This window comes from Lathamus discolor, chromosome 9 (assembly GCF_037157495.1).
Source record: "Lathamus discolor isolate bLatDis1 chromosome 9, bLatDis1.hap1, whole genome shotgun sequence".
NCBI lineage: Eukaryota > Metazoa > Chordata > Aves > Psittaciformes > Psittacidae > Lathamus > Lathamus discolor.
Window position 1 is genome coordinate 5,530,083 of NC_088892.1, and position 26,987 is coordinate 5,557,069.

At 44.6% G+C, this 26,987-nt stretch overlaps 1 protein-coding gene across 1 annotated transcript in view; it reads right to left on the minus strand.

Annotated features, from left to right (window-relative positions):
* COL4A6 (collagen type IV alpha 6 chain) overlaps positions 1-26,987 on the minus strand; it is a 123,880-nt gene that overhangs the window by 3,648 nt on the left and 93,245 nt on the right. Inside the window, exons 16-44 of the mRNA XM_065690003.1 lie at positions 26,101-26,154; positions 25,365-25,434; positions 24,249-24,359; positions 23,322-23,471; positions 21,671-21,775; positions 20,590-20,750; positions 19,694-19,873; positions 18,936-19,119; positions 15,094-15,165; positions 14,568-14,675; positions 13,284-13,505; positions 12,883-13,044; positions 10,752-10,922; positions 9,911-10,054; positions 9,521-9,646; positions 9,029-9,210; positions 8,696-8,759; positions 8,132-8,206; positions 7,619-7,726; positions 6,769-6,876; positions 6,286-6,357; positions 5,629-5,754; positions 5,162-5,278; positions 4,373-4,534; positions 3,420-3,518; positions 3,008-3,154; positions 1,793-1,909; positions 851-1,042; positions 393-679 (exon numbers count right to left, since the gene is read on the minus strand). Of these exons, the coding sequence (XP_065546075.1) occupies positions 393-679; positions 851-1,042; positions 1,793-1,909; positions 3,008-3,154; positions 3,420-3,518; positions 4,373-4,534; positions 5,162-5,278; positions 5,629-5,754; positions 6,286-6,357; positions 6,769-6,876; positions 7,619-7,726; positions 8,132-8,206; positions 8,696-8,759; positions 9,029-9,210; positions 9,521-9,646; positions 9,911-10,054; positions 10,752-10,922; positions 12,883-13,044; positions 13,284-13,505; positions 14,568-14,675; positions 15,094-15,165; positions 18,936-19,119; positions 19,694-19,873; positions 20,590-20,750; positions 21,671-21,775; positions 23,322-23,471; positions 24,249-24,359; positions 25,365-25,434; positions 26,101-26,154 (3,876 nt within the window). The remainder of the gene's footprint in view (positions 1-392; positions 680-850; positions 1,043-1,792; positions 1,910-3,007; positions 3,155-3,419; positions 3,519-4,372; positions 4,535-5,161; positions 5,279-5,628; positions 5,755-6,285; positions 6,358-6,768; positions 6,877-7,618; positions 7,727-8,131; positions 8,207-8,695; positions 8,760-9,028; positions 9,211-9,520; positions 9,647-9,910; positions 10,055-10,751; positions 10,923-12,882; positions 13,045-13,283; positions 13,506-14,567; positions 14,676-15,093; positions 15,166-18,935; positions 19,120-19,693; positions 19,874-20,589; positions 20,751-21,670; positions 21,776-23,321; positions 23,472-24,248; positions 24,360-25,364; positions 25,435-26,100; positions 26,155-26,987) is intronic.

The window sequence follows — 26,987 nt, forward strand, 5'->3', positions numbered from 1 at the left end:
TTTCTACCACTCTTACACTAATGAGCTTCTAGGAGAGTGCAATGGAAAACGTTTTACTTTTTCTGCTAAGACAGGGGATTAAGACAATGCAGTAGCTTAATTAGCACTTCCATATTTAAAGGTTTGAAGAACAAAGAGTATTTGTGACAATACAGTACTATGTCAATGGTACTACTGAGCTTGAGCAGCACAGGTGAGGCAGCCAGGTGAATGAGAACAAACCCGGAAAGCCTACGGCAGGCCAGCTGATGAAGAAGACATGCATGAGGTGAGGAAGTTACAGGGCTCTAGTTCCCTGTAAGCAACTCACAGACTACAGTCTCAGTCACCTAATCAAAGAGGAGATCTAGAAGTGTTTAAAGCTGCCTTTACCTTAGCAATAGCATCCTTACCATAAGGAAGGAGTATCCTATCCATAGGCTGCGCCAACCGAGGGGGCACTGTGGGATGGTGATGTCCTGGCTGTGCACAGCCACGGCCTGGGACGGTGCCTCACACACCGAGCAGCGGCTGATGTACTGCGGGATCTGGCCACTGTCCACTGGCATCATGGGGATGGGAGCAGTGGTGGAGAGCCAGTAGGACTTGTCATTGCGGCTGGCGTAGTAGCACACTTCGTTGATGTTGCAGTAAATAAAAGGCATGGTGCTGAAGCGAGGCAAGCACGAGCCGGCAAAACCTGGAAAATGGGAGAAGTGGTCACACTGAGCATCTGCCAATGCTCCAAGCTTGTACACACCAGAGGGGTGGTGAGGATGGCACAAGTGATGCTGCTCCCAATAGAGACTGCTCATTTGAAACAGGGTTTTGCCCTATATTGTTCATGCCTGAGAGAAGTCTGTCAACTCACCAAGATCCTGGTTGTGTGACTTTTCCTGCCCCTCCACGTACAATAGGCTGTAGCCATCCCACAGCTTATTCATTCCTGTGGGACAAGGTGGGATTTGGTCTGACTGACTGTGCTTCACTAACGTGTATCCAACACCCACGCTCCGACCGGGCATTCCCGGCAAACCAAGCAAGCCCGGCTTTCCAGCAACACCTAGAAGACAGGAAAGGAGTCGTTATTACTGATCTGCAGTGTGCACATCAGCTGGGTCTATACCCAGTTCTGGCATTGCTGCCATTGTGTTCATGTAAGCCTGGGACAACGAGAAGCCCAAGATTTGATGGTTGTTATATAAATAACCAGACTTTGCACTTCCAAAAGCAGCCACTTCACAGTAGCACCTGCCTGTTTCCTACCTCTTTTCATTTCATTTCTTTGCCCCAAAACTCTGGTACCACTGTCTTAGCACGTATTTCACAGTACAATAACTCTCAGGATCTCTAAGTACCAACCAAAACCTAATAAATTCTTTTTTGCTACAGTGCTCCTCACCATGATATTCCTTTGACACAGAAAGGCCAAAAGTTTTACAAGTCTGTGGCAGAATCCAACCCTTCTCTCTGTCACTGTGCCTTCCCTCTGCTACCCACCCCTCACAGCAGTGTTCACTGTCAAAGCCATATCGCTCCTTTACATCTTCGAGGGGAGTCCCACATCCGCAAAACGTTAAACCCAAAAGATGCTCAGAATTGCACCCAGGGAAACACCAGCAGTGACAAGCGACATCATCTTCCTCACTGAAGATTAAACTGACTTCATTGCAGATACAAGGCACAAGGTCATGTGCATCCCCTGGTCTTCCTAAGGTAACTGCGTGCTGGGGAGGGTCTCTGCAGAACCGGGAGCAGACAGAACTCTACTGATAGCATCCCTCTGATCTGTGCCCCCACAACATCAAATTACCTTCAAATCCCTGTGGTCCTGGGGCACCCAAAGGTCCTGGATCCCCAATTGTGCCAGGTGATCCAGGTAAACCATCACGTCCTTTCAAACCTGATCTTCCTGGCAAACCTTTTGCACCTGAAATCAAATGCAATTCTTACTATCATTGTTTCCTCATACTAATGACTTCACTTCAGCAATCATATTCCAGAAAATATGATGTATAATTAAAGCCATTGACTTGATCTCAATGAACCCGCCTCTTCACCTTTCCCAATATTTGATGATGAGCATCTGACTAACCAAGCTTTAAGAAGTCTCAGGGCAGTGAAGGGTGCTCAAAATATAAAGGCTTAGAATTTAGTAGCATCTAATAGGAGGTGCCTGCCTATGGATGCTCAGAATCTATTCAGGGCTGTCCTGACACCAAACCAGAAAGCTCTGGCATGGGTTGGACGAACCAACAGTAAGTGTTCAGGAAGTAACAGGTTAAAATACAACAAAACAGTATAAAGAGGCAGAAAGGAATTGCACAGAACCAGACACTGAGCTTGTGATCAGTAATGGGTAAAGTTAATATTGGTATAAAGAAACGTGACTGGGAAACAGATGGGTGAACATTTGCACAGCTTCTGGACAGACTGGGCGTTAAAAATAGTATAAATCATTTCCCAACAAACCTCTCTTTTCACTGCTCTGCAGCATCTGTTACCCGACTGCCTGCCCAGCATTAATAAAGGCTCACCCAGCGGTTACTCCCTATACTAACATTTAAACTCCCTCAGTGGCAGAGCTGAGGAAGGAATCGTGAGCCCAGGAGAGCCACCTGGTGCAGGAGCCACCCAACTTGCTTTGCCAAACAGCATGAACCACAGTGGTGCGGGCTGAAGCTCCCAGCACTTCTCAAGCTACAGCATGTAAGTGGCAGTTCAAATGATGCTCAATGGTGAATCATTTTCATGACCTCTCCACCTCCTAGTACCAAAGCTGGCATCATATCAGCTATGGCACAGGCTGCTGCAGCCAATGCTGGAAACCTAATTAAAAACACTATAAAAGTGCATGAACAGAATTTATCAAGTACATTCTAATAATAATAAAACATGCTATCTGTATGCCTTTTGCTGGAATTACTTCCTTTAGTAGGAAAACCTGTAAAGCTTTCTAAATCTTTTGAGAGCGTGGTGATGTTCTTCCAGAAGGCCAGCATTTCAGTGGTCTGAGTGTACTTCTTACCTGGTTTTCCAGCTGGGCCCTGGAATCCAGGATCTCCATCAAAGCCAGGCACACCATCAATTCCTGGCAGACCAGGTAAGCCTGCAGGGGCTGTGACTTCTTCTGGCTGTGGGGTGATACCTGGAGCCCCTTGTCGGCCAGGGAGACCTGCACATGGTGCAAATGACAGTGTAAGTACCCCACACAGAAGATTCAGGTTTGATGATGACACTGACACAAAGGAGCAGTGTGTTCACCTGAGACTGCCTTAGTACATCAGCACTGGGTATCTTTGTGAGAAGTGGCATGTCGAGCTCTTTCTGCTTTATTTCAGTCTCTAAGTCCCCCAGGTAAGCCCACGAAGGGAGCTCTGAAATCTTCCCCAGCCCAAGCCATGTGCAATAAAGTACAACCTCAAACCCCCAGCACTCACCTCGACGGCCCATTTCACCTTTCAGCCCAGGGTAACCAGGATCCCCCACAGGCCCATCTTTACCTGGCATCCCCATAAGGCCAGGCTCACCTCTTATACCTGCAAAGAAACACAGCTAAAGACCTGCACTAAGCAGAGGGTCCTGATCCTGACCCACAGCTGGGGCACTGAGAAACACGCTGGTGGCAGCAATGGCAGCAGCATTTCAGCTCTGAGATGGAGAGGGACCACGACCCTAAGGAATCCTGTGCCCATTCCGATGTGCAGAATGGCTGCAGAGCCTCAACACAAGAATTTCCACTGCTACATAACCACACTTTATTGAAGTATTCTTCCCCTTCCTTGGGTAACCAGGGAAAGTTTCTGAGGAGTAGACATAATTTCTACTTGTAATGCATCTCTGTGCACAGCACAGAGGGATGGGGATCTGCCAGCCCACAAGGGCAGCATGCAGCTCTTCACTTTGCAATAGTGAAGAACCTGGTTTTTGAGGTGTGTGCTTTCTTTGAAACCTTGCTGCTAGAGTTTGTTTGCAGCTGTCCTCACGTCTTCTTTGGCAGAGACCAAAGAGAAAGCAAGCTGCTCCCAGCCTTACCCCAGAACAGTCCTCTTAGCCTCTTGTGGAGAGCTAAGTCCACCACACTATGCCTCTGAGCATACATGATAGGTGGAATGAAACAGCATCTTATCTCTGCCTGGACAGCATATGCAAGGGAACAAAGCGGAGAAAAAAACCATCATTAGGAACACACTGAAGAGCAGCTGGAGCTGCCCTCACTCTGCTGCTTTTGGAGGCAGTAGGTAAAACCTGCATGGGCTGAAAGGGACGACTTAGACAACAAGCTCAGCAGTGCTGACACCTGAGCAGGGTCACACTAACCACACAGCAGCCATTCATACCACCAACGTGACAGCTGCCAGACCATACCCAGATCCTTTCAGGGCAGGATTACCTTTGAGTCCAGATGCCCCAGGGAGTCCAATTGGGCCAGGGGGTCCCACATCGCCCTTACTGCCTCGCAAGCCAGGAACACCAGGGAAACCTGGGTTGCCCGTGTCACCTTGGTCAGAAGCTGGGCCAGGGGGCCCTCGTGGTCCTGGAGCACCTGGAAGACCTAAAGACAGCAAAGGTAATTAGCACAATTGCTCCTGGGGCAAAGTAAATGCTGGTGCCATCTGGCACCACAATGCCGGTGCGTGTCTGTAGAGGACAGTCATTGCTTGGGTGTCTGTTTCCAGAGGTGTCCTCCCAAAGGAAAAGAACCAGACCCCAACACCTACATCCACTTGGGTCTCAAACTTTAAAGCCCTTTTAACAACAGTTATTCAGCAAGTGCCTCTTAAGGAGCAGTGAAGCCTTGCTACATCCCAGCTCAGACAGGACACTTCTGAACTTCACGCAGAGCCTCTGATTACAGCTGTGGAAACCACAGTCCAAAATGGAGCTGGTGTCCAAATTTAGACACACAATGCTGGACCAAAGTCCCTGCCTTAATCCCCAAATCAGTACCACAATAGGTGAAATAAACATGGACCAGCGAGCTTTAATAACAGGCTAAATTATATCAAGATTCAATAAGAGGAATTGAAAACAGATCTCCCTTCAATACCTAATCTAAACCCCAAGGTATTGAAGTGACAGCACTCATCCAAGGCATTTCCCCTCAGAGCTCTTCAAATGAAGTACATAAAGAAACACAAATCCTCTCAGTCCACTCTGCTCAAGAGGCCTCTCTTCATACCTGAGCTCCCATCAGTTCCTGGATGGCCAGCATCCCCAGGTCTCCCACGTACATCAGAAAGAATAGAAGCTCCAGGTGTTCCTGGCAAGCCAGGCAGTCCCACAGGACCAGGGGGACCTAGAACAAGAAATGCGAAGTGAGAGCGTACCCAGAGCTCTTCAGTGATCTTCACAGATACCGGCAGAAGTAGAGGCTGAACAGCATTTACATTGAGGAGAACAAAGAGACATCGCGCTGCATGAGGGGGAATATCACACATTCTGCTGCTCAGGAGAGATACAGACACTGTCAGAACTGTGTAACCAACTGCTTCTCAAATATATAGCCACATCACAGGTTTAACATTTACCTGTCAAACTACTAACCACCTCTGTGGCTTCAGGAGTTCTCTTTGGTAATTCTGCTGAGCGTGCAATACATTAACCTGAGCTGCAATACTGCTAGGCTTCCAGAACATCAGCATTTACCCGTGTCTCCTGAGGAGCCTTTTGGTCCAGGGAATCCTGCAGGTCCTCTGCCCAAGCCTGGAGAACCTTCTTCACCCTTTGGACCTGGGAGACCTGCAGGGCCTTTCAGTCCAGCTTCACTCAGACCTAATTAAACATGGTTAGCAAAGATAAGAGATCCTATTCAAATTGCCTAGGAGTGGCTAAATTACTACAGAAGCTAAGTTGCAATAAAGCAATTCGCCTTTATTACTCTCTCTGCTGTTTTCAGTAGAGCAACAGCAAAAGATTTGATGCCTCAGGTTGTGCAGTGAACTTCAACAACCTGCAAGATGCTGAGAGAAGATACTGCCCTGCTAAATCAAACATCCATTACAAAGGGAGGAGTTCTATGATTTCATCCCATCAACTTTCCAGCAGTGACACAGTCCTTCAGGAATTCAAGGAGAACCATCACCAGAAAAACCTCTTCAACCCCACAGGCTGCATCCGATTCTCACTGGCATTAAAGACTTTGTTCATGCACATTGCTGTATCCTGATGGGTTTTTTTTTTTTCATGTTATGATTAAATCCAGAACTGGGTGAAACAGGGGAATTTTGTAGAGAAAAACCTGCTCTTCTGATGGACCAGTGTATGCATTTCCCCAGCTATGACATTACTACACATTTCCTTTACCTGGTGTTCCAGGAGATCCTTTTGTGCCTGGCAAACCATTCAGGCCATTTAAACCTGGAAATCCATGAAACCCTGAAGAGACATTGGGGAAGACAAAAGTGAGCAAATAAGCAAATAATGCAGGTAGGATGTTTTGTGGAGACTACAACATATATGAGAAACCTGACACAGAAGGAAGGGGAACAGTGTGTAAGGAGTTCCCTCTCACAGGCTCCCTTCATGGAAACTCTTCCCACTGCTCCCGCTGGCTTTACCCTCAGCGAACACCCATCACTGATCCAGATCACGGGAGAGCCTCCCCCTTTCCAGCCACTTCTCTGCTCATTTCGAGCAGCTGGTGCCTGCAGTAGCATTGCCAAGAAAGGAGCTGCTTTCCCACGCACAGCTGGCCCACACATCAGAGTGCTGCCTGCCTGCCTGCTTGGCCGAAACCCTAGTTTTCTGACCCAATTTCTCCCCTCCATTTGCAGGCTCCAGATATACCCTTAGGTCCTGCTGTTCCACGAGCTCCAGGGAATCCAACAGACCCTGGCTGCCCTGGAGGTCCTGGTGGCCCAGGGGTTCCTCTCGGTCCAGCATTTCCAGGGATTCCTAAAACCAGGAAGAAAAATGCTCCTGTATTACACATGCAGGCTGGAACAGCTCATAGCTCCCTCTTACAGCTTCTGTTCCTGCACTTAACTCGTAAGATGGGAGAATAAACTACTATTTAGACAAAGCAAACTAGATCCAAATCTCTCCTCACTACCACTACTAGCAGAGCACTTACCAAACTGTTTGATAGGTTTTTCTTAATCACAGCAATGACATTCTCCACCATCCACCAAGCGACACACCGGAACAGTTCATCTGCTGAACTACTAAGCCACTGCTTTTCAGACGAAACATTCAATAACTTTCCCTGTTCCCCCACCTTCAGTCTTGATAACAATTTGAGAATCTACCTGTTACGCCCAAAGACACTCGTAGCCATCCCTCTGGGTGAGTTTGGGAGGGAATGAACAGAAGTGTTGTAATGGAAGATTTTAGAGCAGCCATGCCCACAAGCAGCTCCAAAGAAGCTGCTACTGCTTGTATCTAACTGAGGTCTTCCCTGTTTGTTAAAGGAATTCCTTTAGGTTTCGATTGTGCAGGATTTACCACATGTCTGACCCACAGGATCATTCACAGCTGGGTAAGGGTCACTGGTGTCAAAGGTAATTCTCAGCATCTTGTCAACCTGCTTGTTTTAAGCCTTAGCTAAGACAGACCAACCAGGGCTAAGGAAAAAACAAGGTGCTGCTGTTCCACCATCATACCCCAAACTGCAGAACTTAGATGTCAAGTCCTGTACCTGCTGGTCCTTCTTGGCCAAGATCTCCTGGGCCACCTTTGGGTCCATTCACCCCAGTATTTCCTGGGTAGCCTGGTTCACCCTTGGGTCCTTCTCTCCCCCTCTCTCCTGAAAGGATGAAAACATACAGCGTGGTGGAGCAGAAGCCAAACTGGGGGAAGGAGTGAAGAGAATGAGAAACATGTTTTGCTGAGGCTGCAGCACGTGTGTCTGCTCAGCCATGGTCTGGGCCCTGGGCTGGACTCCTGGATGCCAAATACCAGTGTAAGCTCACAAGTTCCACCTCAAGAAATGAAGTGGGACCCAGTACTGGAACTGGGCTATTCTCAGACGTATTCATCATAATCCAGACACTTACCCTCCTGGATTCCAGACTCCTTAAATCTTGCTTTCCCGAGAGGATTTAAGTATTTGAATACATAGACTACAAACATACCCAAATTGGGCAGTGCTAAATCCTGTTTAAACTCTAGAATTTTTCATTCTTAAGTGAGCAATCAAGGGCTACTTCACCTGGGAACCCTGGGTCTCCTCGCTCTCCTTTTGCTCCAGCAATGCCAGGAATGCCAACAGTCTCTCCCTGGTCACCTGGAGGAGAAAGACCACAACTGACTCTGGGAAGCAGCTTTCAGGGCTGCTCAATAGCCTTGCTTATGAAAATAAGCCCTGCCCATGCTTCAGATCCATGGAGCAATAATAGTAAGTGATGTACCTGAATTTGAAAATGCTCATAAACAGCAGTGGATGCAAATTCACTCATGCAAATGCTTGATAAAACAAACATTTAAGGGTAATCCCACAACACCCTGCCTTTTACACTTTTGACACAAGGAGAAGAGAAGGGTGCCCCTCATACTGTCCAACACACTTCACACAGTGCTGTGGCCAAACTTTCAAAGGGCCATAAAGTATGTGGGCTTGGGACTGGTCACATCTGAATGAAGCCCCTTACAAGGGGAAATGAACTTCACAGTCAGCCACTGAGAGCCATTTTTAGAACACTACTCATTCATTTAAGTCATGAATATTAGGACTGTGTGTACAGAATGACCATGTACACTATGAAAGATTTCTTACCCTTTGGGCCAGGGAGGCCAATAGCTCCTGGGAATCCAAGTGCTCCTGTGATACCATCTGAACCCTAAAACAAAAACCCAACCAAAATTAGCCCTTGCTCTTTATTCTTGCTGTTCCAAGTCTGGGTTGTGTGAGATAACAGACTGCAAAGCTGGAGGAAGAAAGACTGTCCAAACTGTCCTTCAACAGCACGAGCCAAACAGAAACAATCTGGAAGTTTTGTAAGGAAAAATCCTGCCAGCTTCTGCCGCTTTGCTACAGAAGTACCAATTAGAACACAGGATTTTCCTGAGACCACTTGGAGAAGATGAAGATACTTAAGGAGGTATTTACCCTTTCTCCTGGCATTCCTGGAAATCCAGTGATACCATGTGTACCCTTCTGTCCTGGCAGCCCAGGCTGCCCAGGTGGACCAGGGAAGCCCAGGTCACCATGAAGACCTCTCTCTTTGCTTGCTGACCCAATTGGACCAGGGAGACCAGGCTGTCCACGGCTTCCTGGGATTCCTTTATCACCTGATTTATACAAGAGTGTCACTTCATTACTTTCATTTCATTTCATTACACAGACATTTCAGCATATTTAGGGTTACCCAAAGCTCCCCTTAAGGAGCGGGAAGGATGGAATTAGCTTTGCAGAACAGAGCTTCAAAGCAAAAGTGTTTTCTCAAAATTCAGAACTGCCATAGGCAAATCTTGCTAGAATGTGAATGGCAAAACAGAAAATAGTGCTACTGCAGGCACTGCCAACAGCCAGACCACACTGCAATGAGAACAAGCAGTTACTAAACAACCAATACCGGCAAATAACTGCAACATGAAATACCTCTAGGCCCAGGGAATCCTCCAAGTCCAGCTAACCCAGGATCTCCTTTGTCTCCTTTGAATTGCAGTGCCTGTTCTGGAGGCCCAAGGACCGGAAGACCAGGTGGACCTACATCACCTCTGTCACCTGAAGAAATAAGTGAGGAAATCTCCTTGCAAAATAATCCAACATAGACAGGGTACAGCACTAGGAGCTGGCAGATAAAACCAGAACTTCTGTGTCTCCAGATGTGAAATCATCAGTAAGTGCTCAGCATCTTTAGCAACAAGGACAAAGTATTTCACAAGGAGGAAAAGAACACGGTATCTAGAAGAAAACATCAAATACGCCGACACCTCAGAAGGAGGCGGAAGGGATAAGTCCCTCTGTGCACAGCCACCTGCTTCTCACCTTTTTGACCTTGAAGTCCTACAATTCCAGGGCTCCCTTTTCCTCCAGCTGTGCCAGGAGTTCCTTTAAACCCATTCACGCCAGGGACACCAGGCAGGCCTGGCATGCCAGGGAAACCAAGCAGGCCAGAGGACCCTTTCTCACCTGCACAGGGAAGTTGAGAAATGGAAAGGGAAAATTAGCTCTTCTGGTACACTGCACACCCACCTGGCTGGCAGGTGAAGGCAGCATGAGGCTGGCCAACCACCCAATGCTGGGGGGGTAAAACTTCATGGCACAAACATATAATGGCCACTTCTCTTACAGGTCTCCAAATAACGGTACTTTCGACCTGCGATTTCTCAGTTCACCTTAGAGAGCCTGGTCCTGTTTCCACTGGAGATCAAAACCCAATCAATTTCCAAGCAACACGCAGTTACATAGCCCTATTGCTCTCCCCCTCAAATAACTCCAAATTCTCCAAGTAGCCAACTATTGCATTGGTGCTTAATGACCACACAGACTGTAAAGTTTTACTTCCCATTTGCTTTGTGCTTCATTCTCTCCCTTCTATAAATTTCATTCAGTGCTTGTCTATTCTTCAAATTTCTTGTTTTTCCACCTTGATTTACACAATGCTTTTTCCATAAGGGCCTAAGGCCTTTAAGATAGATCTCCTTATGACCATGATTTGATAATTAAAGCCTTCATTTGTAATTCATAACTCAGCAGTAAAACAAATACCTTTCCAACACTAGTCGGGAATTCTCTTCTGACAAGTTAGGCATAAAATCAGTATTAACAAGGTTATTTTTATCATGGGCCCAGTAATCCCAGACTATCTCCATAGTGGAACACATACCTTTTGGCCCAGAGAAACCTGGACGCCCATCTTGACCAAAAGGCCCAGGTGGCCCTAAGAATCCTCTTTCCCCAGGAGATCCTGGAGCACCATCAAGACCTGGGAAGCCTTTCATACCAGCGGGGCCTTGTGGACCTACATCCCCCATCAAGCCTTTGATTCCAGGAAGCCCTGAATCAATCAACAAGAAAGAACTCAGTAGATTACATCAGACGAGCAGGAGGACAATACATGGACAGCTTCTCAAGCTCTTTAAACACAGCACTGTTTTAATGACAAATGGACCTTATGGCACATGCAGCCTACCAGAAGGCATAAAGCTTAGAATTGCAAAAGCATTAGTCATCTAACAATAAAATACCTAGGAAGAGGGTTACTGCCTACATCACTACACAACTGGCAAGAGTGAAACCCCTTATGGTGTGTCCATTTTTGTCTCCTTTACCAGACCCTAAACCGTAGCTCACCAGTCTTACCTTTATCATCAAGGCTGCCAAACCAGAATGGGGAGCATCATTAATGCCAGCTTCTGCTACCTGCCCCATCCTCTGGGTGAGATCAGTTGGAGAGGCTTGTTTTAACAAGTTTCTTTTCCTCCTTGGTAGTTGTAGTTCTCAAGAACAAATTGCTCACTAAGGGAACAAGCCTCTGGTTTTGCTGTCACAAAACCAACACCGTACACACTGGTTTGCCTCCAAGTGTTTCAGAATGTTTCTAGCTGAAGCTTTGTAATGGTTTGTCATTTTAAAGAAAGGCTCAAACCATTGAAAACAGAATGCTCAGATCCAAAAGGAGGAAGAGAAGGAAAAATCAGCTGTCTTCCGAAAAATGGCATTCACAGCAGTAGCACCCAATATGCGAGCTTCGTTATACTCAGGGCTTAAATGCTTAAAGCTACAACCAAGCAGAAGATGAAATGGCTGCTTCATTTAAGACAAAACACACACAATTAAAATCTGTACATATCAAAGATTTCCTTATAGGCTTCAGGCTTTGTTACTGTCTGAGCATTCTCACTACAATGGTTCTTTGCCTGCTGGTTTGATTAGCAATAATAAGGGGTATCACCTACAGTCAATGCAATTCTTGTAGCATTTAAAAGCTAGGTTGTTAGTCCATGAGCTTTTACGCTACACTGCATTTTCTCACCTTGACAGCCTATGTGAAGAACCCACAACCAAACAGTGTGACATCAGAAATGGAGAGTTGATGATAAATGGAATAGAAACATGGTGAAGGAAAAAACAGACAAAATATGTAAACAGAAAGAACAAGGGTACAAAAGAAATTAATGATTCAGAGAGACAACAGCTGCAAAAAAACTTCATCATTTAGAGCGGGCCATCCTAGCAATGGGAGGTTTAAAAAGCAGTTGAAGGAATGTCCTATATGGCGTACACTCCAAAAATGTAAAACAATGGAGAGGCAAAAGGAATGTCAGTATCTAAATAATCTTTAAACATCTATGATTTTCATCTCATACGACATACGACTGCTTTCATTCCTTTGCTGTCACTGTGCTCCAGCACTGTCATTCTGCATGTCAGAACAGTCACAGATCATTATCTACTAATTGCCAGGTCCCTCTTTGCTTGATTCTTGCCTGTACTGTCATCACGAAACGCTTCAGTCAGTGCAGCTTGAGCAATACTGCTGAACTCAAGTGGTGGGGTTTTTCCCCCTTAAAATGAAGGGAAATAGATTTCTCTTCTGCCCCAGCAAAGAGAAAGAGAGGAGACAAGTGCTTGTTCTGAGGAAGCCAACAATTTTTCAATCTATCAGAAGTCACATTTCAAGCAACCTCATACATTAGATATGAATCATCAAGAAAATGGGAAATAAGAATTAGTCAGTGATACAGCAGCCAGCATGTGAGAGCAGAGATGTTCAAAATGTGAAGACATTTAAGATGTTTTCTCCTGTCTTTCTGCTGTACTTCTTACAGCCTTAGGGCAACTTTTCTAGGCAGGAGTTGTCCAGCAGTCAGAGGCAAAAGGCTCTAGTTTTGCCATCTATTACCCCTGACCACAGATAGGAGCTCCCTCCTAGCACATACCAAATCTCTCCCGCACTTCCTCAACATTACAGCAGTCATCTTAGCTATTTGTCTTCATTTGAGGATGTTACATACCTGGTGCTCCTGTAAGGCCAACAGACCCCAAGGGTCCTGGTTTTCCCTTAATGCCAAAAGGACCTCCAGGACCAGGAGGTCCCCGCAATCCGGGGACACCCACATATCCTGGATTACCCTGTTCTCCTTTAATACCCAGGAGGCCTGGTCTGCCATCTAACCCTGGGAACAGAGAGGTGGGAGGTTACAGAACAAATAAAACAAAATTCACACTTTTAGTTAAAAAGTGAGTATCAATAAAAGCCTTTAAGTTACATTAGATTCAAAAACTAGCAAATTGCCACCTGTGAGCAGCTTAGAGGACAGCTAACATAGTATCTTAAAGACAGGTAGGAAAGAGGAAAGATTTCTGAAAGGGAAACAGCTTGCCATTCCTGCACAGAAGCAGTATCAGTGCTTACCTTTTGGTCCTGGAAATCCAGGATCACCTGTAAGCCCTTTGTCACCTGGGAGTCCAGATCGGCCACGCTCTCCCAGGGCCCCACTGTCAGCACCAAACACATCTCCAGGAGCTCCTTTCATCCCAGCTAAGCCTGAAGCACCCATTTTCCCAGGGAAACCATCTGTTCCATCCAGTCCTGGAAGTCCTTGTGGGCCTTGCTCTCCTCGGGGCCCAGGGAAGCCTTAAAGAAAAAAACAGAAAATGTCACTCAGCAGAAGTGCGGAAGATCTGCTTCCCGCTGCATCTCTAACAACAAAATTAACAGCTTCAGCATTTCTGTACAAGACAAACTTGTTTGGAAAGTTGCAGAATGTTTCAGTGCCAAATTAGAAACAATAACTGGTGACAGAAAGTGATGAAACTTTAAAACAGCTTTACAGGCTTGGTTTCACTACATGGCACATTGGGCACAAAGGACAAAAAGGAGGAAGATGGCCACTTCAGGCTACGGACAGGCAGTATCTCACTACCCCTATCAGCCACAAAAGCTGCAAAGATGTTATATTCATCACAGCTTTCTAACCGTCCTCTGTGCCAGACAACTTCTGGCTCTGCGCAGCAGAAGACACTGGCAGCCTTGGTATAAGTAGGACTGAAAGTGCTGTCACCGTACTGGGCAGACACTAAACTGCACTGCTGTGTGGATGTGCCATGCTGCTCAGGGGTTATGCCATGAAATCAGCAGCCTCATTAAGATGCCATCTGCCCTTGATAAACTGAAAGGATAAGAGACTTCTTCAGCCATATCCAGAGAAACCTGATGGATACACAGCAACCCGGCTTTAGGATGCTTCCCTTACCACCTCAGCTTTTTGCTCTTTATTTACACAACCATCAGAACTTCCCACAGCTAAAACAAGCCCAAACACTGTGTGCAGTGTGCCTTTACCAGAGTACCACATGGCTCAAACAAGTGTTACATTAAACTTGTAGTTAACCTGAACTACAACACAGCACACGACTATGGTCCCTGAAGAGACAAACTGTGCTGCTGGCCCTCTTTCCTTCCAGCAGCAATGTAACACTACAGGCAGGTAACAAGCATCTTGAATATTCCTTTTGGTTTTTTTCCAAGCTGCAACCATTTGCTTGCAGAGATTGGATTTGGAAGGAGCACAGTGGAGCTCTCAGTGGAGCATTAGGAATGTACCAGGCAGAAGAGTGGCCTAGAACATCACACAACTCTTCAGATAGAATATTGTACACATTAATCAGACAAGAACTCCAGTAACTTCCCTCTTACCAGGTTCCCCTGGCAAGCCTACTATTCCTGGAGACCCCGGTTGTCCTTTTGACCCATGTAATCCAGGTTGGCCAGGAATGCCGGGAAAGCCTTTGATGCCTTTGGGACCTAAGGGTAAAAATATATGAATAAATAATATTAATGAAGAAACAGTGGAAGACAAATGCACAGCACAAGAAAACAAGGTCAAATCTTTCCTGCAAAGCTAGTGCTGAAAACACTTGCTGGATACACAACTTAAGCTAAATAAAATGTCTCAAAGCTAGGGCAGTTTCATCAGCTACATAAAGAAGGAGAGGGGCTGTGTTCAGGGGCTACTTGAAAGGGAAAGAATGGTGCAGTCATTATGATCCTCCGTGGGATTTAAGACTAGTCTGAACAACAACAGAAAAGAACATGGTTGTGCCACTTAACTCTCTGGAATAACTATCACTCAGAGGAGATTAATTAGCAGGTATTTTCTTTCTTGAGGAGTAAGTGCTTCCTGGTAGTCAGCCAGTGCCTTACAATCAGCTTGTTTCCCTACCTGGCAATCCTGGAAAGCCGGGAGTCCCTGGGGGCCCATATGCTCCAGGAACTATGCAGGGCAAGGTGATACCTGAAACAAAGAGACACTGACCTTACACACAGCCCCTTTCAGAGAGACTGTTGGAAGAGGAACATTCAGAATCCAGATGTTTTTTACAGGACATATCAGAAGTGGCTGTGAGTGAACTTACATCAAACAGTGCTCACATCCCAAACAGGCATTTGGAACCTGGTGAATCTCATCCCTACTACTTACTGGCTTACTGCATGACCATTGAAAGGTAGCAGCTACTGCTGTGGACTACTTGTACCATGATATCCATGGTTCCTACTCAGCAACTGGTCCTCCCTGTGGTAGGGGCTGGGACTCAGAGAGCTTTAGACTTTCACAGTCAGTGGGAGCTGAGGATGATTACAAACACCATGCTATAGTGTGACATTCTAAAATGAATGGCACAGGCGAGGTAAAATACATATCTAGGGAATATTGACAGGTGTTTAAAAAACCTGTCACCCAAGAAGTTTAGGCCAGAGGGATGCACGCATGGAGGCTGGAATAGCAAGGGGGTTTATTACAACTGCACTCAAACTGCTTCTTCCACAGTGTGTCAGACTGAGAAATAACCACAAGGCTTAAAAGTTTATTAGCAGCAAACAAGACTCAGCAACTGCAGACTTCCACCTCTCTGTACCAGCAATCCCTCTTCAGCAGTATGGAATTTATGTGGCATTATTAGAGTTGCCAGCACATCAGATTCACCTGAGATCTCAAACGCTTCCAACATTCCTCCTTGCAGGTCACTGACAATTTCAAGCCACATTCCCAGAGTCACAGAAATGATTATCACAAAACCTGATTTGAGACCGTGAATCATGAAATGCTTCCAGTTATTTTAAGAGAAGTCTGTGTGAGAACTAGAGAATTAGCTCCTGCGCTGTAATAGCTGGCTTAGCCTTAAACCCTCATACGTGTACTAAAACTGAATCTAAAGGAGTTTAAAAACTTTAGACAGATTACATACAAAAGATGACTATGAAAGCACATATGGGGAATAGAGGTGGGTTTTTTCATTACTCTGAGCACTTCTATATGCACGGAGAAGCACCTGCCTAACTGCACTGCTGCCCAGTATTTGCTAATTCACCTCTGGCATTAACCACAAGGCTGACTAAGGATGAGATAATCACGTATCACAGACACGTTTCCCATTTCCTTACAACTCTCTTTGCAGGATCCTTCTATTCAAGCCCCATTCCCAGACTGGCAAGCACAATTTATTCACTGAGCACTCCAAATAGTGACTGCTTTCAGCCCTCAGGAGGTCACCTGGTCTAAACGAGCAACACTGGAAGCATTTCTTGCAGCATAGCAGCACAAGTTAAACATTTTTGTTCAGAAAAGAGTAACGTTTTCAGTTGATTGACAAATTTTATTCCACAAAGACCCTGAGTCAAACTATTTCCTGGCTAAATCCAAACAGTGCACTAGGTTCCACTGCCCATGTTGCTGACAAAGATGTTAATCAGCGCCAGTCCCAATAGCAACCCCTGAGGAACACCACTTGTCATTGATCTGCACTTGGACATCAAGCCATTGACTACAACTCCAGCCCAGCCAATCCTTATTCACTGAGTTGTCCATCCACCAACTCCACGTATCTCCAATTAGAGACAACAGATTACTTGAGCAACAGGTATTTCATGTGAGGATAACTGAAATGCAAATAGGGCTTTCCTTGTGTGCTCTGCAAAATGATATAAGCAAGGCTTAGCTTAAAATAACACAGGGAAAACAGTGTTGCCCAGCTACTGAATACCCTACCTTATCACAGTTTACACAATACTATCCCAATATCAAGGAAATGAAACGATTACAAAAAAATCCTGTCAGACACAAAAGCAAAATATGGGCAATTCCAACTTTTTTAAGTAATCTCATAAGACCAGGTAAAATTAGTCTAGGTTTTTACAAAATACTGAGTCAGATCATCCCAAAGCAAGGCTGTTTCACCCTGGTTTAACACACGTGGCATGAACTCAAGCAAAATTCCTCAGTGGTATCTTTGACATGGTAACTTCAGTAGGTCACAGCCTCTTTTTAAGTGTCTTTCCTCATTTTCATGATAAGGCCTTTCAGTCTGAGCAGTGTAAGAAATGATTATTTCTTCCACCCACACACATTTCTTTAATATTAGATGAAACTTACTACATCAAAGGGTCTTTTAATGTATGCAAATTATTTCATAGTATGGAGGGAACGATGCATTCAAAAGTTTTCTTACATATTTCTATGGAGGTGCAAACTGAACTGGCTAATGACTTATTCACACTTTCCCACATACTTTGACTATAGATACTCTTCTATAAAGGACCATTCAGTGTTAGCAAAGCTTTGATGTAGCATTCATTATAAGCTGGCTTCTAATGTGCTTCTCAGAATATATAGGGCTCACATCATGCATAGAGCATTTTACTTTTATTTATCTTACAATGCAGTTTTAATTTAAGTGGATTTTGTAGGAGGCAATTTACCAAACAAAGATGTAAGCATTCATAGCTACGAATTAGTAAAGCCTTTAGCATTTAGCATGTGACCTGAGTTGGAAAAAAAGCTTATGCAGACTGTTCCAGGGGGACATTAACACTCACTGTCTCCTCATCCCATCCTAACAACAAGCCAGCATGACACTGATGTGAGGTAACACGCCACCCAGCATGTCTGTGCAACCTTCCCAGTGCTATTCTGGCCTCACTCTCTGGGTTTAAATTCCCTCCACCAACTCCACATACTGCCATGGTCTTCCTGCCAAGGTTTCTGAATTCAGAATATCAGTTTATCAGCCCAGAAACCAGTGCAACAATATTATGTTTGCAAATATATTATTGACTCTGTACTATTGATACCGAGAGAATTACGAATCTAGAAGCCAAAGTATACATAGAATGGAAAATACACTGAAAACCAGCAGCAGCAAAGAAAAAAAATACTGTTTATCTTAAATTACATTTAAATGGCTGACATGGAATCAAGACATTAGGTCTTGCTCTCTGTAGTAATTTTGTTAGGAAAACATTTTCCATTAATGTTTAGACATTTGATTTTGTAAATCAAATGTAAATTACTTTGAGAATGAAAACAAAACATTATCGAACCTATATTTACTTATCACTTGTCATTATGGTATGCTTTAGGTACATAGAATGACATACCAACTGAGCAAGCTGTAGTGCCTCAGGAAGCAATCAGCTTCAGTCAAAACTGAACTCCCCCCACCCCGGCTTATCCTGGCAATGTTTTATTCCCCAATGCCTGTTCATACATACAATGTGCTACAGTCTAAAAAAATCTGGAGCTCTTCTTATTTCAGTAATAGTTCTGAACTGAATAGCTCTGAACTGAATAGTTCTGAACTGAACTATTACAGCAGCTCTGAACACTGCTTCCCAAGTCTCAGACACCAGGGAGTCGCTAGATGTACCTGGACAATGAAGTAGGTTGTGCTTTTTAAAAAGCTCATTTTACCAATCTTCCTAACTGCCATTGGTGCTAAATGGTGCTCCAGCAGTAGGCAGCGTGCAGCTCCATCCAACACGGAGTATTTGAGTACCATTTCAGTATTTGTTGCTTATTATCTGTGTCCTCCTGAGCATGGAAACTTGAGAAAGCCGTGACTGCTGTGTGAGGTCTGGGGAGCTCACAAACCACTTTCTATTAATTTAAAGAGAAATCTTTAACACAATCTTCTGGCCTGGGTACAAGCACAGCAGTAAGCTGAGTGCCATTTGACTTGTAGCAGCTTTGCACCTCTCCGAATTAAGAGCAGACACAGCAACACCTACCTGGAGGGCCTGGAAGACCTGCTTGTCCTGGAAGCCCATCCACCCCTGGGTCACCTGGCGGCCCACGGAGTCCACTGGCACCTGGATATCCAACACCAGGAGAACCAATTTCTCCACGATGCCCCTTGGAGCCTGGTAATCCTGGCAGTCCTTTTTCACCTGGGAAGCCTAGCCCACCATCACCCTGTGCGCAGCAAAGACAACGACAGCTGAAAGTCAAAGAGATGTAAAAGGATACATACAGCTATCATTTCAACAGATGCACTAGAGTTTAGCTGGTTCTGTGCAAGGTTCAGATGGGCCTGGGAAGGTACATGGAAACCACCGTACATTATCCATCATTATTTCAAAACGCAGGAAAACTCAGTGACTATTAAACACAATATTTTATATTGTTTATGCCAAAATATAAATATTACATATTCTGAAAGACATTTAGTTTCTTTTTAACAAGAAAGATTCTGGTACGATTTTTCTATTCCAAGATTTGACTCATAATTACACCTACAGTTTCATTTATTTTTTAGGACACAACATAAACTAGGGTCTACTCCAGTACTGGAAGTTTATCTTTTGAGTGGGCAGCCAAAGGCATAATGAATGCCAATTATTAATCCTGACCAAGACAAATCTGTGCACAGGGACTGTGAGCTTTTTACGTATTTGGAGACTTACCACAGGGCTAATCAGCCCTTTTCTATTGTCTCTGATCCTAACTTGAATTCTGAAGCACTGCTGCTAAATCAATGTGAACTTACTGGAGGGCCTGGGGGGCCTGGCAAGCCTGGAAGTCCATCCCTGCCCGGGGTGCCCGGGATGCCAGAAGGTCCTCTGGGTGCTGTTGCACCACGGTCCCCTCGAGCACCTCTGCCTGTTGCATAGGTCGAGTCCCCTTTTTCTCCCTTAAGGCCTGGAAGACCTTGCTGACCAGCTGAAGCCTACAGACCAAAAGATAAACCAACAGGAATACGAACGTGCAGAGAAAGTACTGAATCTTCTTTCCTGTAACTTGGTGTGCTGCATTTACTGATGCTGATAAGGATACTCCAAAGACAAAAGCCTGGTATCTTTATGGACTACGATTTTCAAAGTAAACACTGCCAGCGAGCAATGCTCAGCACACTGGAAAATCCTGTTTGTTACGGGCGCTGTTTCATAAAACCACAGCTCAACTCTCACTAGCACATTTAGCACACAGCAGTTGAGAAGGAGGCTGCATCTGGGGCACAGTTTTTACAGCTATGAGCAAAGATCCCACCACCTCATTTTCCAGGTCTTCTCCCCAGGCAGTTGTATATCTGCTTCCCCAGCCAGCCCTTATTTAGGAAGACCCTGGGTCTAATCCATGTATGTCTACTAGCCAAGAAGCCCTGAGGTAAATAATGGTTACTGTTTTTCTCTTGACTGCTAAGCACGCAGTTCTCAGAACTTAAGAACAGCTTTTCCTCCCATTTTTTACAGGTGAGAATTTCTCTACTTTCGGTTTCCTTCCACAGATCAGTTCTGGTTTGCCCTTTTTCTTTTCTGAAGATCCAAACAAGAAATTATGCTAAAAACTGTGTTCTGCTTTAACTACAACCAACACCTGCAATTGTGCATGGGCACTCTTTCTCCTCTAATTGACTGCCAACAATATAAACTCTTCCTGCCTTACCGGAGGGCCTCGCAGTCCTGGTGCACCCACACTGCCTGGGTCTCCACCAATGCCTTTACCCCCTGGCAAACCAGGGCTTCCTGATGGACCCGGTGGACCTGAGATGCCTTTGAGACCAGTTCTTGTAACTCCTCCATCACAAGCACAATCACCTGGCTCTCCTGGAAAATACAGTGAACACCCCAAATTCAGTTTCATTTGAATAAAACCCCTTTTCAGTTGCAAGAACTCCAAAAGCAGTATTTCATTCCACTAGGACAAAGCCATTCTCATATGATTTGATTTTGTGTCTACTCTGCTCACAGCTGATGTGTCAGGCAAATGGAGCCCAGGTTTTGTCCAGGTTAATTTCTGTGCAATGCCCATCATCAAATCAACATGTGCAGCATCAACTTCAGCACTTTTTTTACCTCTTCCCAAAGGTTTAGACTCTCCTAAACAGATGGTTTTAGGAGAGTTTCAGGACAGATGTCTTGCATGTTTCTAAAAAGGTTATATGTTAAAGAAAGCAAATCCAGACTCCCACTCACAGTAGGTTACAATAATTTTCATCTGGATGTATTTGCATTTCCCTGAATTGTAACTGGATCCAAACAATCACAAAGCACAGTGCTATCTCCATTATCATGGCTTTTGCCACTGGTTCTGCCACACACTGGGACCCAAAGTCTCGTCGTTTTTAGCACAGGTGAAATAAAATTAAGTTTCTCTGTCATTTCCAGCCTATATTGCAAAAAGCAGTGAACAAGATTTTATCTCCAAGTCTCATCACATCTTATGACTTTAAAGTGTAACTTACTTAGCTAATTTTCTGGGTATGAGATATTTATCTGCTATTTGCCTGAGCAGAGTATGAAGTAGGAGATACGATTTTGCTGGGAGTGCTGGGCACAACTCTAAATTGTAAAGGCTGTTGGCTCTTTTAATCCTTCTCAGCCTCCTGTGATTATAAGAGCCATAAGTGGACATAAGAGTCATAAAGACACTTCCACCTCATCCCTTAGGATATTAGCCACATGTAAATACTTTTCTGAGGCCCAATGACTGCTAAAAGGCTCTTTCCAAAACGAGAGTCAATTACCTTTATACCCCTTTGGACCCAAAGCTCCTGGTAGCCCTCTTTGTCCAGGCTCCCCTGGAGCCCCAGTCCTTCCATCCAGGATCGTGTCAGGGGGAAATGAAGGGCCTGTATGTAGAAAGAAGGCAAGCAAAAGCCACGAGAAGGCTGGATTTCCAGCTCATTCATTACTCACAATTTCAGTTATGCAACCAACAGAAATGGCACCAGATCAAACTGCAACTGTGGAAGTTAGATGATACCAACCTGGTTGGTATCACAAGCTGCAGTCCTTTGCCCTGTTTGCTTATACTGTCTCATGCAGAAAAGCAAAAACTCTCAAAATGTGGATGCAAGTTTCATTCCTTTACTCCTCTTTCATGGCACTTTAAAGAATTAACAGTTGGCTGAAGAACTAACCAAACTGTGAACAGGCTGTATAAAGAAAAGCAAATGACTCAGTTCATGCAGATGTGCAATTACAGCTCTGGGAGACGGTGAGACTCATATGCATAGAAGCTGAAGGGACATACTGGTGATGACTGGCTATCGCCCTTTTTGCTGGCACAGAAGCTATCACACATGAGCAATGTCCCTGCTGCTTCTGGAGTGGCAGAGCCATCCCCACGGCTACCTACTCTTTAAGCATTTAGCATTAAGTTGCTGCAGCTCAGGAAAGAGACTAAATGGCAAAAAGGTAAAGGGCCCTGTTCTGTAGCATTATTTTCTACATCTCTTTATATGCTGAATAGAATGAAACATTAGCTGACAGAAACAGCAGTGGAAAGTGATCTAACAATCTAAAACTACAGTGTGGGAAAACCCTTCCCCTCAGTGACAACAGTAAGACGGAGTGCTGACCAGCACCCATCTGATGTTCCATGAAACAAACTGCAACCATCAGCTAAAACCAGCTACAAGAGCTTTACACACTCTGCAGAAAAACAAGCTGTATTTGACTAGCAAACAGTTATAGATAAGAGAGCATTTATTTCTTCTCCACAGAAAATCATTTCAGACCATGCTCACTGGCTCCATCACTGAAGTGTGCCCAGTTTTGAAAGGCTGGTTCTCAAAAATAAACCAGGTTGTTTCAACTCAGCTTATGCCAGACTGGTAAAACACAAGGTTTGTGTAAAATCAACCCTTTTAACGTAATACTCAGTTTCTGAGGAAAACAAATCTATGCATAATTAATCCAATCAGGGCATCCATATACATAAACATGTAAAAAATAAAAACACATTTCCTTAGGCCTGAAAATTGCCTCTTCAGGCATCCTACACCTGACTCCTGGTACCCAAATAACCTACTCACAAGACCAGACATATACCCTAGGTGCTCATAAGATCATGGTCTACTCTTTATCTAAGCCAGTAGGAAACTATTGCGGAACTTCAGCGTCCTCTGTGTCATAAATTGTGCCTACACAACCTTGTGCCCTGCTCTCTCAGGAAATGCTCCCCCAGACAATAATTAGCTGTATTTTCTTACCTCGGAGGGGTGGCTGCTGATACATATATTTAAAGTTGTGAGTTACAATCACAATGAGGTGTCAATCAAACATTTCAGATTTACAGATGAATAATCCTCACTGGCAAATAAATAACTTTATAAATTATTGTCCTGTTTCACTCTGAATCCAGTATGAAAATAGACGATAAAATGCACATACGTGGTGACCCGGGCAATCCTGGTGCTCCCGGCAGACCTGGTGAACCACCTCTGCCAGGAGTGCCTGGTAATCCAATCGTTGCTCTTCCTGGTTCTCCCACATCACCCTTCACACCTGGAATACCTGGAGACCCTCCAGGACCCATTCCATCTAGACAACAACGACACAACGATCAGCTCTCCATCAGCAAACACATTCTAGTATTTAATGAATAACTGCTGTGCCCTGAACTGCACCCATGTTAGCACAGAACAATTTATAACTGCACACAAAGGAAAACTCACTAATCAGAGGTATCAACTGGCTCCCTTGGTCACCAAAAAAACTTTACAGGGCTGCATTAAAGTCCCACTGATCAGTCAGACAATGAACTGGACTGAATTTTATTAATCTTCGAGTGAGATAATATCCTGCATAACACCTAGTCTCTGGATCACTGCAGGCAAGGAGCTCACAGATGACATTCAAGTGAAACAGGAACTTTCAAGTGAAACCTTTGATGGGACAAACGGGTTCCACCTACAGCGGTTTTTTCTAGCCAAATTGCAAATACGAAAAGTCATTAAAAATAGATTTCAAAAACATTTGCTGTTATTTAAAATATAGGAAAGGTTCTGCCAATCAACTCATTTGAAATGGAAATCAAAGAATCAACCTCCTGTGTATGCTGCTATATCAAGTATTCACACCTGAAGCCTTACTTGGGCTGTAATAATTGTGGGACTAACTCTGCTTCCATTCCACTTGGTTTCCCTGTATATATCCTTGCCTATGTCTCAGACATTTGCGGCAGTCTGAAAATCAGGCAGCTGAAGAAGCAGGGAGAGGCTTGCTCCAATACCTTCACCATCTCCAGGTCACTACCCAGAGTCTTCTCAGCAACAACACAGAAAACAGCCTGCTAAGTGCAGTTAGCAGCTGCTTTACCTCTTTCCAAGCCTGGAAACCCTGGAGCTCCTGGAAGGCCTGGTAATCCACTGATCCCTTCATCTCCTGGAGGACCAGGTATTCCTGGGTTTCCAGGGTCACCCTGGGCACCTATTAGACAAACACAGAAAACAAGGAGGAAAATCTCATGAGAATTCCTGCTGAAAGACTGTTTGATCAACTACTGATCTCATAGACAGCAAAGGCTGTAAAGCTGTTAGCAGTTGCCTGTTAGTCAACGTTAACAACAATGGGAAAATTCCTTCTGACCTGTTAGAGGTTGTTTCAAACTTGACTGCAAGTGAAGGAGGAAAAATATGAGAGATCATACAATTTGTCCCCTTACCTTTATAGCTTCAGAGGCTGTTCCCATCCAGGTCTCATTCAGCTGTGGTGTTATTTAAGCTCATTTTCTCAACAATATCCTTACCACATTGTATGACAAATAAAAGCAGAATGACATTCAGAGTACCCATTTCTACATTACACAAGGCACCCATTTTTCATTGATTGATGGCTTGGCTTTGCAAACAAAGATTTGGGAAGGGCTTTACCCACCCATACTACAAGCGCAATGATGACTAAAAGGGCAATGTGGGATAGGCAAATCCGGATAGAAAAAAGGCTGCTTGGTCACTCAGGATGTTTCCGAACAAGACTGTTGTCATCTCCTGGGTCAACCTCGAGTGACCAATGACACCTTATCACCTGCCATTTCATCCCTCGCCTGTCACTACAGGGCTTCGCAAGTGTGAGTAAACCCACAGGCAGACACACAGCACTTCCTTGTGCTCGCACAGTCAGCCTCCTAGGCACTAAATTTTGTTCTGCCTTGAAACATACCATTCTGCAATGTGGGGATGAAAGTTTTATTGCAAACTGAAGTTATAAACATGGGACAATGGTATCTGTATACCAACAACAGCAATGTGGGGATGAAAGTTTTATTGCAAACTGAAGTTATAAACATGGGACAATGGTATCTGTATACCAACAACACAGAAATGAAAGAAAAAGTAAAAGGAATGAGTTAGACACCTGGAAAAGTGGTAAAAGGGAAAGCTGGATCAGAAAAAGGGCTTTAGAGGAGTTGCAAAACAAAATGGAAACATGTACCTGAAATGACTAAACCTTCCCTGTCAATAACAATAGGAGGGCCTGGGGGACCGGTGTCACCTAATTCACCCTGTAGAAGAAAACACTGCATTCAGATGGATGCTGGAGGGGAAGACTGCTTGTCCAGAAACAGACTGTATTATGGCAGCAACGTCTGTAGTCATTCACTGACTAACCATCACTCTTTGTCTTGGTGAAGAATATACTTTGTTCTGCTGTTAACCATCATCTGCTGTCCTGACTGACCTACTTCCTGTCGGATGAAACTGAGGACTGCTTCAGAGAAAGTGTTTGCTGCTATCCAGCTATCTGAAGGCATTCCTTCCTCTCGCTATAACAGTATTGAATCCTCTTTGAAATAGCGAGTGCAAAATCTGTCCAAATCATTGATCATTGTCCAAACTGCCATCATATTTATAACAGAAACACCAGGCAGTGTACATGTTGTTGCTTCTTCCAGTAATACTCTTCTGCCCATAAACCTGTACTACTACTACTTCCATGTGCTCTGCACAAAAAAAAGGCCTTCAGTACTAGCATTTCACATGTATGCCAACCATATACAAATCTTGGTAGCAGATGAGTGTTTTTCACAACAAACTACTATCCAACCATTTTCCACTCAGTTTCCAGATGTCTGACTGCCCACACTGTGAGATACCCGGCAAATGTCTGCTACACATTGCCTATATATAGTACAGAAATTGAAATCTAGTATTTTCATGCGGGAAGCTACCTTCATGCCTTCAACTCCATCCAGTCCTGGATAGCCTGGAATACCTGGATGACCCTGCGAAGTCACACAGGGGAACATTATTACACAGTGAGACAATAAGACAGTAGCATTCGTTAGCTGAGACATCTGCAGCTCCTGGACTTGAATCACAAACCTAATTCATTGTCCTAATAAACATTTGCAGAAGAATTAAACAGAAAACTGATGGCATCAATTCCTCAGCACTCACAAAATACAGGATCTCCTTTAAGTCTCCTTATGCTGCAAAGATGGTGAGAACTGGTGAGCAGGCATGAAGGTGTCCAAATCAGGAGACCTTGGAGTTCTCACACAACTGTGGCAATGCTTGTGAAGTGAGGAGTCTAGAACATCACTTTCTTGTTGCCCACACTTTCCCTTCCACAATATTCCCCTCCAGCCAAAACATTTAAAGTGACACAGGGAGATCCAGGTCTTCATTTCCTGGCAGCATTCTCAGGGACACCAAAATTCCCCGTCTGGTTGTGTGACTAGAACTTACACAGAAGTGATATACTGTTGGGTGACATACTCAATCTGGCCCAATATGGATTGCATATCACACTGACACTGCAGGCAAAATGGGATATTCCAAGAGCTCTGGAGCAGAGAACCTTAACTTTAGAGCTTGTCTGTGATTCAGAAGTCTCAGACAGCTGTAGGCCCCAATATAGACTATACACAGTACTGTTGAGGAACCTGGATTATTCCAGGAGGGAATTACTATTTCCAGTCTGTGGAAGTGGTCCTCTAGACATCTAGGGATAACTCAACAGTTAAAGGGATACAGAGTTTTACATGGACCTTCGACTTAGCTCTCACTAGTTTAATAAGGAAGATGCATCAACTTGTCAGATAACCTGAAGCCA